At 38.8% G+C, this 14,940-nt stretch overlaps 2 protein-coding genes across 2 annotated transcripts; one reads left to right on the top strand and one right to left on the bottom strand.

The window, feature by feature from the left end:
- Positions 1-1,158: 1,158 nt before the first annotated feature.
- LOC143625703 (uncharacterized protein At4g26485-like) lies at positions 1,159-2,772 on the bottom strand. Its single transcript, XM_077095971.1, has 2 exons — positions 2,687-2,772; positions 1,159-1,444 (listed from the first exon to the last, which is right to left on the bottom strand). Exons 1-2 carry the CDS (start codon positions 2,770-2,772, stop codon positions 1,159-1,161), a joined length of 372 nt encoding a protein of 123 aa, XP_076952086.1.
- Positions 2,773-6,711: 3,939 nt separating this feature from the next.
- Positions 6,712-7,181, top strand: LOC143625702 (PKS-NRPS hybrid synthetase cheA-like). The gene is made up of 2 exons (XM_077095970.1): positions 6,712-6,888; positions 6,969-7,181. The coding sequence occupies exons 1-2, from the start codon at positions 6,712-6,714 to the stop codon at positions 7,179-7,181; spliced, it is 390 nt and encodes a 129-aa protein (XP_076952085.1).
- The last annotated feature ends 7,759 nt before the right edge of the window (positions 7,182-14,940 follow it).

Genomic DNA, 14,940 nt, shown 5'->3' with positions numbered 1-14,940 from the left:
AACACAAAAAGTCAAATTGAAACAAAAACCGACTTGGTTATATGTTTTCTTATAAAAATAGAATTTAGATTTAGTTTTGGTTTTGCATGCATTAAAAAAAACTGAGCCGAACAGGATTTATATATTTTCATTTCATTATTTTGGGCCTACTTTTTGGCTCAAATTTTCATTTTCAAATGGCAAAACGAAAAGCCCAAACCGTAATAACCAAGACAGAACAGTTTTCAAAAATGTGGTTTGTTTTAGCCTGAGAATGATCCAAACCGAACCATACACACCCCTTACGATTTCTCCATTTATTGATGTTTGTTAATTTCATTATAGTTTTTATGCAGATTCGGGAGTACAGTAGGCTTCACCCATCAGCCCTAGTTCTTGATATAGTCGATGAATATTAGCAATTCCTTGAAGCAGAACCGCATATTGAGTTCAGCAGAGAGGTTAGTTAATCTCTTGCACATTGTAGTTTATATTTTTGTTTTAGTTTCACAATATATTCAAGTATTTGTAACTATTATGACTAGACATGCTTTATAAACAAGAGTGTTTTTGTTGGTTGTTTTTAATGAAGGACACAGTTAGTATTTAAAGAATACTAACACTTTTTGGCTCAAATTCTTTAGCACCTTTTGTCTGGACCATCATTTCAAACAGTTTTAATTAACTACTTTAAATATAACATCGGGTCAGTTAGTATTTAAAGAAAATAATAACTATTTTCGAATAGTTCGTTTGTAAGTTATTGTGTTTTTTTTAATGATGATGTATATTTTCGGTCAAAGTATACAATCATGAAATAATTGCTACCACAAATTCCAGTAAACATATATTCAAATCTTTCAAAATAATGCATGCTTCTAAGTAATGTCAATTTAAAAATTCTCAGGATATCCATACAAAAGTTGCTAGATCGGATGCTTAACAAAAAAGAACAACGATGAAGGGTCAAGCGGGTACATCTCGTCGGCTGACCCCTTTTATTGATGTATGGCGGGTAATTCTTGAGTCTAAACTTGTGTTCTTTTATAGCCATCAATCCGTTTTGATTTGCAAGTTCCATGATTTCTAGCAAATCATACTTTCTTTGCACTTTGTTGGATGTTTTAACAACCCCATCCGTCTTGATCATTTTGGCAGCATTAGAGAAATACAGGTTTATCAAGTTCCTGTGTTTCTCTTGACAAAAAAGAACAACGATGAAGGGTCAAGCGGGTACGTCTCGTCGGCTTTCGGTCCGTGACCCCTTTTGTTGATGTATGGCGGGTAATCCTTGAGTCTAAACTTGTGTTCCTTTGTAGCCATCAGCCCGTTTTGATTTGCAAGTTCCCTGATTTTTAGCAAATCATACTTTCCTTGCACTTTGTTGGATACTTTAACAACCCCGTCCGTCTTGATCATTTTCGCAGCGTTAGAGAAATACAGGTTTATCAAGTTCCTGTTTTCCCTGCAGATATTTAAAAAAAATAATATTAATATACATGAATAATTATGTGCAGTTAAATTTTAAAAGCATTGATCTCTGTTAGACAAATCAAAACCGGTAAGTAACCAAACCGAAACCTGTTTTGGGCGAAACCGGCTTGAAGCGTTTTTGACTGGTTCGGGTTAGTTTCAAACCGGTGGTTTGAATTGCTTCAAATCTGTTTCACTCAAACCGGTTTCAAATTCTATTCGGTTCAGAAAGGATTTTAAATTGGTTTGGATTGCGCTTTTTGTGCACCGTTAATGCATAAATCTGAGATTACATTTGTTAAAAGTTTATGCAGTTTTTCTGATCATTGGCAACACTTATATATGTTTAGGCATTTAACAAACCACCAAACATGTTTTGGGTCGAAACCGGCTTGAGGCGGTTTTGGTTGGTTCAGGCCAGTTTCAAACATGTGGTTTGAATTGGGTTCCAATTCGGTTCAGTCCGGGGAGGGTTTAAACTGTAATTTTTAGCCACACGTTATAACTTTTTGTCAAAAGTTAATAAGTCAGAATATACTCCACTATCCTTACTAAACACCTTATTAACTTATTGACTTTTCTCATCCGCTAATTTTTTTTTGTTTTGTAAAGTGAATAAGTTAAAAAGGACTTTAAATAAGCAATCTCAAACACCTATTTTTTAGAAATAGAAAACATATTTTTATCAAAATTTTCTTATATATTACCATCATCTGACTAGAAAATCTTTAGAACTAGGGATAAAAAAACATGTTTTAAATTTTTTAATAATGTTTTAAGATTGCTTTATATAGATCCACTTTTTCTTGTTTGCCTTTAAGCTTGGAAGACTCACCGTGTGGAAATAGGACAGCAGCATCAAAATGCTTTTGAAGCTTAGAAATCCATCATAATCATAATAACGTTTAGCCGGGGACGGCGTGGGGACGGAAACGTGCCGGAAACGTTTCCTAGACGAACCCCCGTTAAATGGGGATGATCAACAAACGATTCTGAGACGTTTCTATGGCCAATAGCATAGCTGAGCGGCCACATAGCATTTCCGGTGAATAATTCCGGCGCCGGAAAACTCACGAAGAAGAAGGAAGAAAAGAAGGAGAAGAAAGTGGAGGCTGAAAATGTGTGCTAGGTTTTTTTTAGGGTCCTGCCAGGACACCGCCCCACCATCACCCTACGCGCCGCGTACAGGACTATACGCGGTGTTTTAAGGTACGATTTGACATCCTAGCCTGGCCTGTCATAGGCCGCGTATAGGGTATACGCGGCGTATTGACTTTTGTATATTTTTGGAGCCCGGCTCCCTCCCTCCCTCTCCACCATTTCTTTTTTCCTTTATTTTTTTTTTCGTAACCCTCACCCTCACACCAACAACCATATATGTTTCCGGAGTCGGACGAGGAGATGCCGGACGGGTAACGGTCAGTCGGAGTTAAACCATGTATGTTTCCGGAGTCGGATGAGGAGATGCCGGACGGCGCTAACGGTCAGTTGGAGTTAAACCAAGTTTCGTGTTATCTTTATTTTTTACATGTTAGGACATAGTTGTAGATGTTAGGACAGAGATTTGGTGAATGGTTTACTTTAGAAATTTGTCTAGGCACCGACCGTTTGACGGTAACCCTAGTTCGCCGGGCCTCCTAAACTTAAAATAGATTTCCCGTATTGTTACCGTTAGTGCTAAAATTTTTATTATATTATTACTATTAAAATATTAATATTATTATTAAGATATTGTTGTTATGAAAATATTATTGTTAGTAAAATAAAATACTATTATTGTATTTATTAAAATAGTATTATTATTATTAAAATAATAATATTTAAATACTATCTAAATATAAATTATTATATTTTTATTATTATTAAAATAATTATAGTAAAATACTATTAAAATATTAATTATTATATTATTATTATTTTTATTCTAAACATATAATTATTAGTATTAAAGCATTTAGTTTTCTATTATTATTAGTACTAAAATATTATTATTATTAGGTAACTGATGTACGTCAGAGAGTCAGATGCCGGGGTTAGGCGGCGACGCAAGACTTTTGGAGGTACGTTTGTATAGCGTATTGTATAATATTATTATATTATATTATGTTATATTGTATTATATTATAGTTATGTTAGTGAGTTTTTCTAGAAAAGCCCACCAGTGTTGTCTTATTATGGTTTTTTTTTCCTTTTTTTTTATTTCTTTTCTTTTCTTTTGTTATTATTAATGTTATTTATGATTATTATTAATATTAATAATATTTAATTATCAATAACATATTATTATTGGAAATTCGATAAAGGGCGTTTAGTAGCAGGACTTATTTGGGAAAATTGACAGTGCGAAATGAACTTTTAAATTATTGGCTGCTTTCGTTATGGGCATATTCAATCAGTTACAGTGGCTTACTTGGGAAAACTGGCATTTCCAAACGAACTTTCAATTTCTTGGCTGCTTTCGTTATCGACATCTCAAATCTTGCTCTTCGATTTCTTCGAACTCCAACGGTCTTGACTGCCGGTCACCACTGACAACCGTAGTTGTGTTCACTCGAACACATATCAGTTATCACTAAGCTTAAGCTTAGGCTTGTTATTAGTTTTACTTTTAGTTGGGGGTATTATAAGTTGTTCATGTTGCGTATATTAAAGAATTATCGGCTTTTATATATACGTATATATATATATATATAGTAGATGTGCGGTATAAGAATTCATTGCGTCGAGATAACCAGCACCAGATCGAGACGCTAGTTTGATGAGTTTGAATCTCTCGGATCCGCTAACGGCAGCGAGAACTGGAGCCCCTACTTTGGACAGATAGGTGGAAATTCGGTCATTGCTCCAACATAACGAGCACCAGATTGAGATATTAGTTCGCACTTAGCTGAACCGGTTGACACATATGCAGACATGGGTTTAGGTTCGGTGCTGACCCGGATATTAACACATTTGTTTACAGCATTCGTTGACACGTTTGCATAATACACAATGAAAGCACAAACTCAAACAACAATCCATACAATAGCAATTGTCTTTGTTATTTTTCTCTTCTTCTTGTTTGACTGGTCGTTGAAGAGAATTGCTATTGTATGGATTGTTGTTTGAGTTTGTGCTTTCATTGTGTATTATGCAAACGTGTTAATATCAGCGCCAGCACGGAGCCTAAATCCACGTCAGCATACGTGTCAACCGGTTCAGGTAGGTCCCGGCTAATATCTCAGTCTGGTGCTCGTTGAGCTGGAGCAATGACCGAATTTCCACTTATCTGTCCAAAGTATGGGCTCACGTTCTCGCTGCCGTTAACGGATACCGCAGATCCGAGAGATTGAAACTCATCAAACTAGCGTCTCGATCTGGTGCTGGTTATGTAGGTGCAATGAATTCTTATAACGTACCTCTACTATATATGTATACGTATATATATACGCCGATAATTCTTTAATATACGCAACATGACCAACTTAGAATACCCATAACTAAAAATAAAACTAATAACAAGCCTAAGCTTAAGCTTAGTGACGAATGATATGTGTTTGAGTGAACACAACTACGGTTGCCGGTGGTGGCCGAAGGTCAAGATCGTTGGAGTTTGAAGATATCGAAGAGGCGAATTTGAGGTGCCGATACCGAGAGCATCCAAGAAAGGGTTCGTTTGGCACTGTCAGTTTTTCCCAAGGTAATCACCGTAATTGATTCAAGATGTCCATAACGATAGTAGCCAATAAATTGAAGGGTCATTTTGCAATGTCAATTTCCCCATATAAGGCCTGCTACCGAACACGCTTTGCCGAATTGTGAATAATAATATATTATTCATAATTAAAATAATATTAATAATAATTATTATAAATAGCAAAAAAAAAAAGAAAAAAGAAAAGAAAAAAAAAACATAACAAGACAAGCGGGTGGGTTTTTCTAGAAAAGCTCCCCTATCGGCTGTGTATAGACCTTTCTGCGGCGTCTTTTTATGAATAAGACGTCACGTATAGACCTATACGCGACGTCTTAGTCTGATTACAACCTGCCCTGCTAAAGCTGGGCTAGGTTGTCAACTCGTACCTTAGACGCCACGTATAGGTCTATACGCGGCGTCTTGATGTTGCTGAATTATTGGAGGCCAGCTCCCCTCCTTTCCTTTCTTTATTATAAATGTCGTTGTTGGTTGTATGTTTCATAGTTCAACAAAAAGCAACACAACATTTGTACTATATATACCCAGAATGTCTTGGTTTAACCATTTATTTCCATAGGAGGACTCGGGTTACGCCGCTAACGATCAGCCTGGCAAGTCGTGGTTACCCGACTTGAACCAGGTTTTGTTATATATTTATTTAGTATGAATTTGGTAGTTTTTTTTACTAACACATGCTGCATTACGTTTTGTTAGGAGTATGTCGGGTATGATACCCAGCCCGAACAATTTTATGGTAACACTGGCTCGCCGGGCTTGCCAAACTTGAACCAGGTTTCGTTATACAGTCTTTTTGTAAATATACGGTTATCTTATTATTATTTTAATATTCTTATTTATTATTAAAATATTATATTTTATATTATTATAGGTATTATTATTTTTATTAATTATTACCACTGGCTATGTTGTTTGAATTTCTAATTTATGTATGGTTGGAGTACTTCGTGTCGGATTACGGTAGACAGTTTTCGTACCCGTCATCTGTCGCCTGGTTGGATTATGGAGGTCAGGCTACGTCATCGTACCAGCCACCAGTAGCAAATGATTTGTTTTATGGAACCGAGTCTTCATCGCACCACGGGCGAAATGATTATGCCGGGCCAAACCCAAATAACGAAGATGGGTACGATGACGACTACATACGCGAGGTGAAGGTTTCGTATAAAACAAATGCTGTAAGACACCGTGTGTTTTGTTTAAGTTAATACTATTTGTTTGTATGTTATTTAATAAACGGCTTAAGAATTAGCGTAAAACTGTTTCAGATTTTTGAGAGCCACGAGGAGCTGGAGAAATGGGTAAAAGTTAGAAGACGAGATCATGGGTTTGTTGTTGTGGTCCAGCGGTCAAGGAAAAACACCGTGGACCTTGCATGCAATCGTGGAGGCGAACCCAAAATAAAGGAGACGGTGAGACATACCGGCAGCATCAAAAAATGTTGTTCGTTTAAGATCCTGGGCAGGTACGACTCGAGGGGTGCATGTTGGAGGGTTCAAGTGGTAAACGAGACTCACAACCACGATCCCGTTGAATTCGAGGAAGGGTGTGCGTCTTTTAGAAAAATGAACACCGACCAGCTGGATATGGTTGAGAGTTTACATAGGGCCGGTGTGAAGCTGCAAGAAATTGAAGCAGCCCTCCGCGAAAAGTTTCCCGGTGTGCAACCTGTATTAAAAGATATATACAACCACACCGCCAAGATTAAGAGGGATGGGCTACTAGGCGACACTCCTATGAAGGTAGTTCAAAACACTTGTAGTTTTAATGTGTACTTGTCGTGCTTGTAATATTTAGCAAAGTTTTATTTCATCCAATGCAGGCGCTGGAAAACTTTCTCGCAGGCAACGGTTTCACGTTCTATACCCGGGAGAGTGATACCGACGACAGGACGGAGGAAATTTTCTTCTGTCATAGTAAGTCGCATAAGATGTGGCGTGCGTTCCCCGAGGTGCTGATGGTTGACATGACGTACAACACCAACATGTACGACTGGCCGTTGGTTCAGTTTATCGGTGTGACCTCGACATCATAGTCGTTTTGTATTGCCGCCGCGTTTGTGATCAGGGAACGGCAGAGGAACTTCGGCTGGGCTCTGGAGAAACTTAAACAAATGCTCTACGACTGTATGGAGCCACGCGTGATCCTGACTGATGCGGACCAGGACCTCATGAACGCATGCGACGCGGTCTTCCTTAATGCCACCAAAAATTTATGCAGGTAGCACATATCCGAGAATATAAGGAGAAAATTTAAGGGCCTATATAGCACGGAAATGGGGACAGACTTTGCGTACTGGTGGAAGGTCCTGTATCAGTCGCCGACGATTCAGGAGTACGACCACCGTCGCCTCAACATGGAGCGTCATTTGATACGGGACGATAGAGCCGGTGAGTCCTTCGTATCACCTGAAAGTTTTTAATAGCCTAAACATACATGTTAATAACGTTTCCTTTTATTTTTTAGAGGTATGGCAATACATTAGCAAGAGCTGGCTGGATTCATATAAACACAAGTTTGTAGCCTGCTGGATCGACGAACGCCGAAACTACGGCGAAACTACGACGAACCGAGTTGAGAGCCAGCACGCAAATCTGGAAAGGTACCTCACTGGAAGCAACAACTCGGTCGACACGATTGCCAGGCAAATCCTTAAAATGGTCAACTCGTAGATGAAAGAAATCGGTAAATCTTTTGAAGCCTCTCGTTCGAAGGTCATGGAAGGACATCGACAGCACGTCTGGTTGAAGAAGCTAATAAACAGGGTGTCGATTCACGCTCTGGGTCTACTTGTGAACGAGTATGGGTTGATACACAAAATGCGTGATGGCGGCGCTTCATGCGACCACCATTTGTATTCGTCTTCGGGGCTGCCGTGTGCTTGTCGGATTGAGGGATACATAGTTAACGACACGTGTATCCCAATAGAGGATGTTGACCCGTTCTGGAGGAGGCTTAATTTTGATCCAGCCTGTCCACTGAACGAAGAGCCTGACTACGCAGCAGGTCTACGGGACATCACATATACGCTATCGTCCATAGATGACCCTAATCAAAAGAAAAGTTTTTTCGCCAGGCTCTTGTCTGCTATTTCAGGGAGATCTAAGAAGAAGGAGCCAGAAAAAAGAGAGGATCCTTGGGGGCGTCCCAAAAAACCAGATCCCCCGAGGCACAACGCATACACCCCCGCTCCAGATCTCCCCAAACACAGCTCCTACAACCCATCCTCGTCACAGGGGCCCAGCCAAGAAAACCCCACCCCATCCTCGCTGACTCATTCGTTGTCCCAGTTAGCGTTGCGGTTTAAAACTCCTCGTGGACGACCTACGAGAGCTCACCTCGGGTTTCCTTTGATGGCTTCGCCAGCGCAAGTACTGGCGATAGAAACGTTTAGGAGCGTCATTCCTAGCTGGGCCCAGCCGTTCGTCGCAGACATCAAAAACGTACGCCCAGACGGTAATTGCGGTTTTCGATCAAATGCAGTGGATTTGGGGATACATGAGAAAGTTTGGCCGGATATTAGGCGGGCGATGCAGAACGAGATGGAAACGAACGAAGGGTGGTGGAGGGCGATGTTCAACAAAGAGGATGACAGATTGTACGGCTGGGTTCATTCCAGCATTCCGTACTACAACACGGTCAAACCGGCGCTGCTGAGTCGTTGGTTCAGCTTACCCGGTCACGGGCACGTGGCTGCTCAGACATACGCGTGTGTGTTAGTCAACCTAGTTGGCAATCAGACCGAATCTTACTTCCCATTGAGAATCAGTCCTGACTTGGTTCCGGATCCACAGGTTATAGGCATCGCTAACTGGGGAGGTGATCACTGGATATATATATCAACCTGGTAGGGGATTTCCCAATGCCTACGCCAAACCCTAATTGGGAAAGAAGCGCCGTACCGGCGGCGCTCGAATGGAAAACATGGTTCGGACAACGTTTGAAGGAGTACGAAGACATACGTCAGGGTTGGCGAAGGGAATCCTCTAACGTAGATTTAGACAGCTTATAGAAGACATTGTATCAACGGACAAAAAGTCTATAATAACTAATAATAATAAATAATAAATAACAATAATTTTAATAATTATAAATAACAATAATTAAATAACAAACTAATATTAATATTAATAATTAAATAATATTAAAAAAATAATAAAAATAATAATAATAATAAATAATAAATAATAATAACTAAATAACAAATTAATATTAATATTAATAACTAATAAATAATAAATACTAATAAATAATGATAATTAAATAAAAAAAATAGGCCTAAGACGCCACATATAGGCCTATACGTGGCGTCTAGGACCCCTTATATTAGCAGACGCCTGCTCAGCTGACACACTTAGGCCTAAGACGCCGCGTATAGGCCTATAGGCGGCGTTTAGGACCCCTTATATCAGCAGACGCCTGCTCAGCCGCAACACTTTCAACTTTCAAAACTCCCACGCGAACAACCGAGCATCCACACACGAGCCTATATCGGACGGCGACCGGAATACCAAACGGCCGACGAGATTTCACCAGACACCGACACTGACACGATATGGAGGTAATTTTTTAATATTATATTAGCGATGATGATTAGGTTAACATGATGATGAAGATGTGTTGTTGATGATGTGATGATGATGATTATGTTGTTTGGATGGATAAAACTGTCGGCCGTAGTCCGCCGTAAAATGGCCGGAGTCCGGCCGTTGGTTTACAGGTACTATCATGGCCGGAGTCCGGCCGTCGGTTTACAGGTACTATCAGATGCGGCGTATAACCCTATACACGGCGTCTGATATAATTTTTTTTCTGTTTATTTTTATTATTAATAATAATAATATTGTTAATATTAATATTATTATAAATATTATTATTATTATTATTTATTATTGTTAATATTTTTATTATTATAATAATTATTATTTGTTATAAATATTATTATTAATATTTATTATTAGTATTTATTGTTATTATTGCAATTGTTATTGTTTTAATTATTATTATTTGCTATTATTATAGTTTGTGGACGACGAGATTGAGCACGAACTCGAGCAGCTCGGGCAGGGCCAGGGGCGGGGCCGCGGAGCCCAGGCTAGGGGCGGGGCTGCGGCCGGGGCCGCGGACCCCCTGAGGGCAACAACGTGTTGCTCACCTACCCTCATCTACAGTTCGTTGAGGGTTCAGACGCCCACACACGATATATTCGCCTACGCCAGATGCACCCGTTTCCCAGTACGATTATTTCCTGGTCATTTTTGGAGTCCTGTGACGCGTACCAGCGGGCGGCTGAGTACATTGGACAGGATACGTCCTGGAGCCGATGCTTCAATATGCCACTATCAGCTCATCGGGAGCTGACACTGGAGGTTTACTCCACGATACGCGTTACGTAAGTTTACTCCATATTATATTATATTATATTATATTATATTATATTATATTATATTATATTATATTATATTATATTATATTATATTATATTATATTATTGCAGGCCCCGCGCGCCTGGTACGCCAGAGATTGAGATGAGGGTGCCAGGCGCCGATACAACACATTCGGAGGTTTACTTCCGCATGTTCGGGCATGACGTCTATCTCTCGATGTAGGAGTTCGCGGTTGCTCTGGGCTTATACACCGCGCAGGAGGTACGCAGCCCGATATACACGGAGAGCATCCATCAGATGCCTGAGGACGAGCTGCGGGTATGGTGGCGGGCCATCAGCGATCACGACTTCGGGGATAGGACCTTGGAAACCAGTTCCAAGGTCTCGTCTATTAGGGACCCGCTGCACAGGTACGTTCTTAAAGTGTATTATATTGTTTAGTATAACGTAATATATATTAATAATATAATATTATATTATAATATAATATAATATAATATAACATTATATTATTGTTAATATAGTATAATATAATAGAATATAACATTATATTATTATTATTATTATTGTTAATAAATTATATTATCTTTTATTACACAGGTACCTTCACAGGCTGATTGCGATGTCCATTGCGGGTCGCAATCAGGGCGCGGATCACTGCAGCCTACGCGACCTGTTTTTTTTGAGGTGTCTGCTGATTCACAGGCAGTGCAACCTCGCTAGGGGGTTTGCAGACTATTTTGTCGGCTACTAGTTCAGGCAGGGACGAGGGTCGTTGATGGGTGGCGGGTACGTCACCTAGCTTGCGATATCTCTGGGCCATGGAGACTTGGTGGACGGCCTTCGTATCACTCCGACCCCTCCTTGCCCGCTGGACCGCCAGCGTTGCGGCGGCATGCACATTGTGCGTTCGTTCCCCGGGCCCCACGGCCCGCGGGACCGACTGGTGGCTGGGGCGGAGGCACGTGCGCCTTATGTCCCAGTGCCTTTAGTCGAGCTTCCCCCGATCGCGGCACCGGAGGTGGAGCTTGTCCATGAGCCTGTCGATGCGGGGGAGGGGGCCGGCGGGGATTCGGACGACGGTGGTGCCGGACGTGAGGATCCGGGCGCATCTCAGGTATGTTTTAATATATTATCGTTTTATCGTTTCTTTTAATTCGACTTCGTATTAAACGTATATCTGTGGTTTTGTTGTTAGGGGCCGACGCAACACGTTCCACGCATATATCGCGCGGTGCGTCTGGGTCCCACCACCGACGCTAGGTTGGAGGCCCTAGAGTTGGAGATGAGGCGGATGTCGCGCCAGATTGACTGGCGGATGAGCCAGATGTCGCGCCAGATTGACTGGCTTGTTGCCCGTCGGGTAGTGGAGCTGTCTGGGCAGCAGTACACCGTGCCACCGCCACCACCCCCAGTTTTGACCACGAGGCGAGGACGTCTGGCGTGAGACGCGGACGGGGCGACGGTGTGGATGCCCCGGACGGTCCGGGGCCGAGGCGCAGGGGAGAGGACGACGCCGACGTTGGCGACGCGTTCGGGGGGCTCGTGGGCCACGACGACGACATGGGCATGGACATGGGGGACTTCACGTAGATTTATGTTTTAGTTGTCATATTTTCTTTTATTTGTACAGATTTAACAATGATTTTTGGTATATATATGTGTTAACTGTTTTTCACCGAAAGGATATTAAATAATAAATAAATAATTAATATATAATAATAATAAAATAACAAAATAAGAAAGAAAAAAAACAAAAAAAAAACATAATAAGACAAAATTAGTTGGATTTTTTAGGAACACCGGCCTATACGCCGCGTATAGACCTATACGCGGCGTATAAGCCGGTGTTTTAGCAATTGGGCGGTGTCCCTAGAAAATCCATTTTTTTAAGGATTAAATTAGTTTAGTTTTAACATTCAACCCCTTGATTTTCACTTTCTTTGCATTTAGCTTCTAAAACTTTGTAACTTTTACATAAAATGTTAAACTAGATTATGCATTTTAAAATTTAACCCTCTCTATTTAGACTAGTTTACTTTTGGTCATCAACTTATAATTTTATAAATAAAATGTTTAAAATTGACTATATATATAGATAAAAATTATATATCTATTTATTTTTTATTGATAATCAATTACCTAATGTTGATATAGTTTTTTTGTAGTTTGCACTTTATATTAGTATAAATCTATTTTTAAACAGTACTTTGTTTAATATATTTGTATTTTTTTATATTTTTTTTACGTACCCTAGCCGTACTTGTATCTTAGATTTTTGATTTTTGTCGTTTCCTGTACCCGTAACATCCCCGTATCCTGGTTCCGTACCCGTTCTCGTGCTACTTACGTGGTGTGTGGGAGAAGAAAAGGTTTGGAGAAAATGAAGATTTGGGGTGTTTGGCTAGAACTGAACTGGGGGTGTTTGTTTATATTTATATTATTAAAAATCTAGTACTATTTTATGTTTTATATTAATCTATACTAATATATAAAAACTTATATATTGTGAGCATCTTAATCATTTATTTTTAAATAAATATTTAATCCGTATTCTACACAGGTACCTAACTTAATTATGCTAATATATTATATATTGTGAACATCTTAACCATCAATTTTTATTGTATTTTAAAACCTGAAATTGGTAATTAATTAAGTTCATACTGAGTTGTTTAAAATCAAGGTCTTTTACTTCGGTCCTCAATTTATAAAGGTAAAATAGATAGGGTCAAGTTATTTTACAAAGTGAGACAAAAATGAAAGGATGAAAAGGATTTGTAGCAAAAGCAAAACCCTAAAAAAATAATAAAAAATTAATAAAAAATCATAATTCAAATTTTAATACAAAAACGAAAAATGTAAAGACACAAAAATGTTTCCACCATCGTCCTTATTCTAAAAAAAAGACACAATGTTAAGTGAAAAAGATCATTGTGTCTTTTTGTTTATAATTGTGTTTTATGTTTATTTTCGTTATTGAGTGTCTTTTTTTCTTAAAATTGTGTCTTATTTTTCTTGATATTGTGTCATATTTTATTTGGCATTATGTCACACCCTGACCAATAAAGGCGGAAACGTCGAGGGGCGACATGATTGCTCATTGCACAATGACACTATAAAGTTACAATATTTAAACAACTCATTTAAATCCATATCATCGTAAATAACACAACAATTGTTCATACAAAATGCCAAATAGATAGATAAACAAATAACTTGTTTTTTTATAATCTAATATCCTAAAGCCAAGATAATAAGTTTCTTCAAGTAATCCAATCAAACTAACATCAAACCTGTTACATTGCACAAAAATAGAGTTTGTAAACACGAAGGTTGGTGAGCAATTTTTATAGTTTTGGACAATAAGTATATAGTATGAAATCCACAACTAGTATATGAAAACAATAAATAATAGCAACAATTTAGATAATAAAACCATCAATAAGAATACATTGACGAACCGTCAATAAGAATACAATGACGACAATAATGAAATCGTCAATAAGAATACATTGACGACACCTTTCTATATGGGGATACCATATATACTCGGAATTAACGTATGATCATACTTTGATGAGGCTACCTGCCTTAGCATTCAAGAGGCTGCCCGCCTTAGCATTCAAGAATTTGCACATAATCATGTAAAGCATATAACACCAAATTGTAGTTCTATTGTCAAGAACCTTAACGTTCGTTAAGCGAGTATACGACCTTATCGGTTCGAACTTGTTATAAGATCAAGTTGGTTACCGACATGCCAAGTATGTTTAGAAAGTAACTAAAATTGATTTAAATATAATCTTGAAGAAAAATATGAGTTTTGGTGGCTAAAAACACACTTGTGTGTCTTAAGCGAGTGAACTCGGTTTAGTTCGGTTTTTGGTTCGGTCCTTGACTCGGAATAAGACCGAGGATGGTTACCGCATACCCAATTACCATGGAACTTGTAAAATAACTTATAAATAATAATACTCAAGTTTTACATTCAAAAAGTTAACAATAAAGCTTTTAAACAAAAGTTCGGTTTTTGGTTCGGTCCTTGACTGGGAATAAGACCGAGGATGGTTACCACATACCCAATTACCATGGAACTTGTAAAATAACTTATAAATAATTATACTCAAGTTTTACATTCAAAAAGTTAACAATAAAGCTTTTAAACAAAAGTTTGGTTTTTGGTTCGGTTCTCAACTCGGGATGAAACCGAGGCTAGTCACCACATACCCAATACCATGGAACTTGACAAATATGAACAATAAACTAAAATATGTAGAAGTTAAGCAAGTATAACAAGTTATATGGTTAGATTTGTTAAATATATAAACAAGGACTACAAAGTCCTCCATGTAACCTTGCCTTACTAGCCCGACATTTCAACCGGCCGAGACCGGAGAAATGAAA

This window comes from Bidens hawaiensis, unplaced genomic scaffold (genome assembly GCF_021521415.1).
Source record: "Bidens hawaiensis isolate Kalapana, Puna unplaced genomic scaffold, B.hawaiensis_p1.1 tig00004192_1, whole genome shotgun sequence".
NCBI classification, from domain to species: Eukaryota; Viridiplantae; Streptophyta; class Magnoliopsida; order Asterales; family Asteraceae; genus Bidens; species Bidens hawaiensis.
Note: the sequence above shows the minus strand (reverse complement) of the source record. Positions and strands in the feature narration are given on the sequence as shown.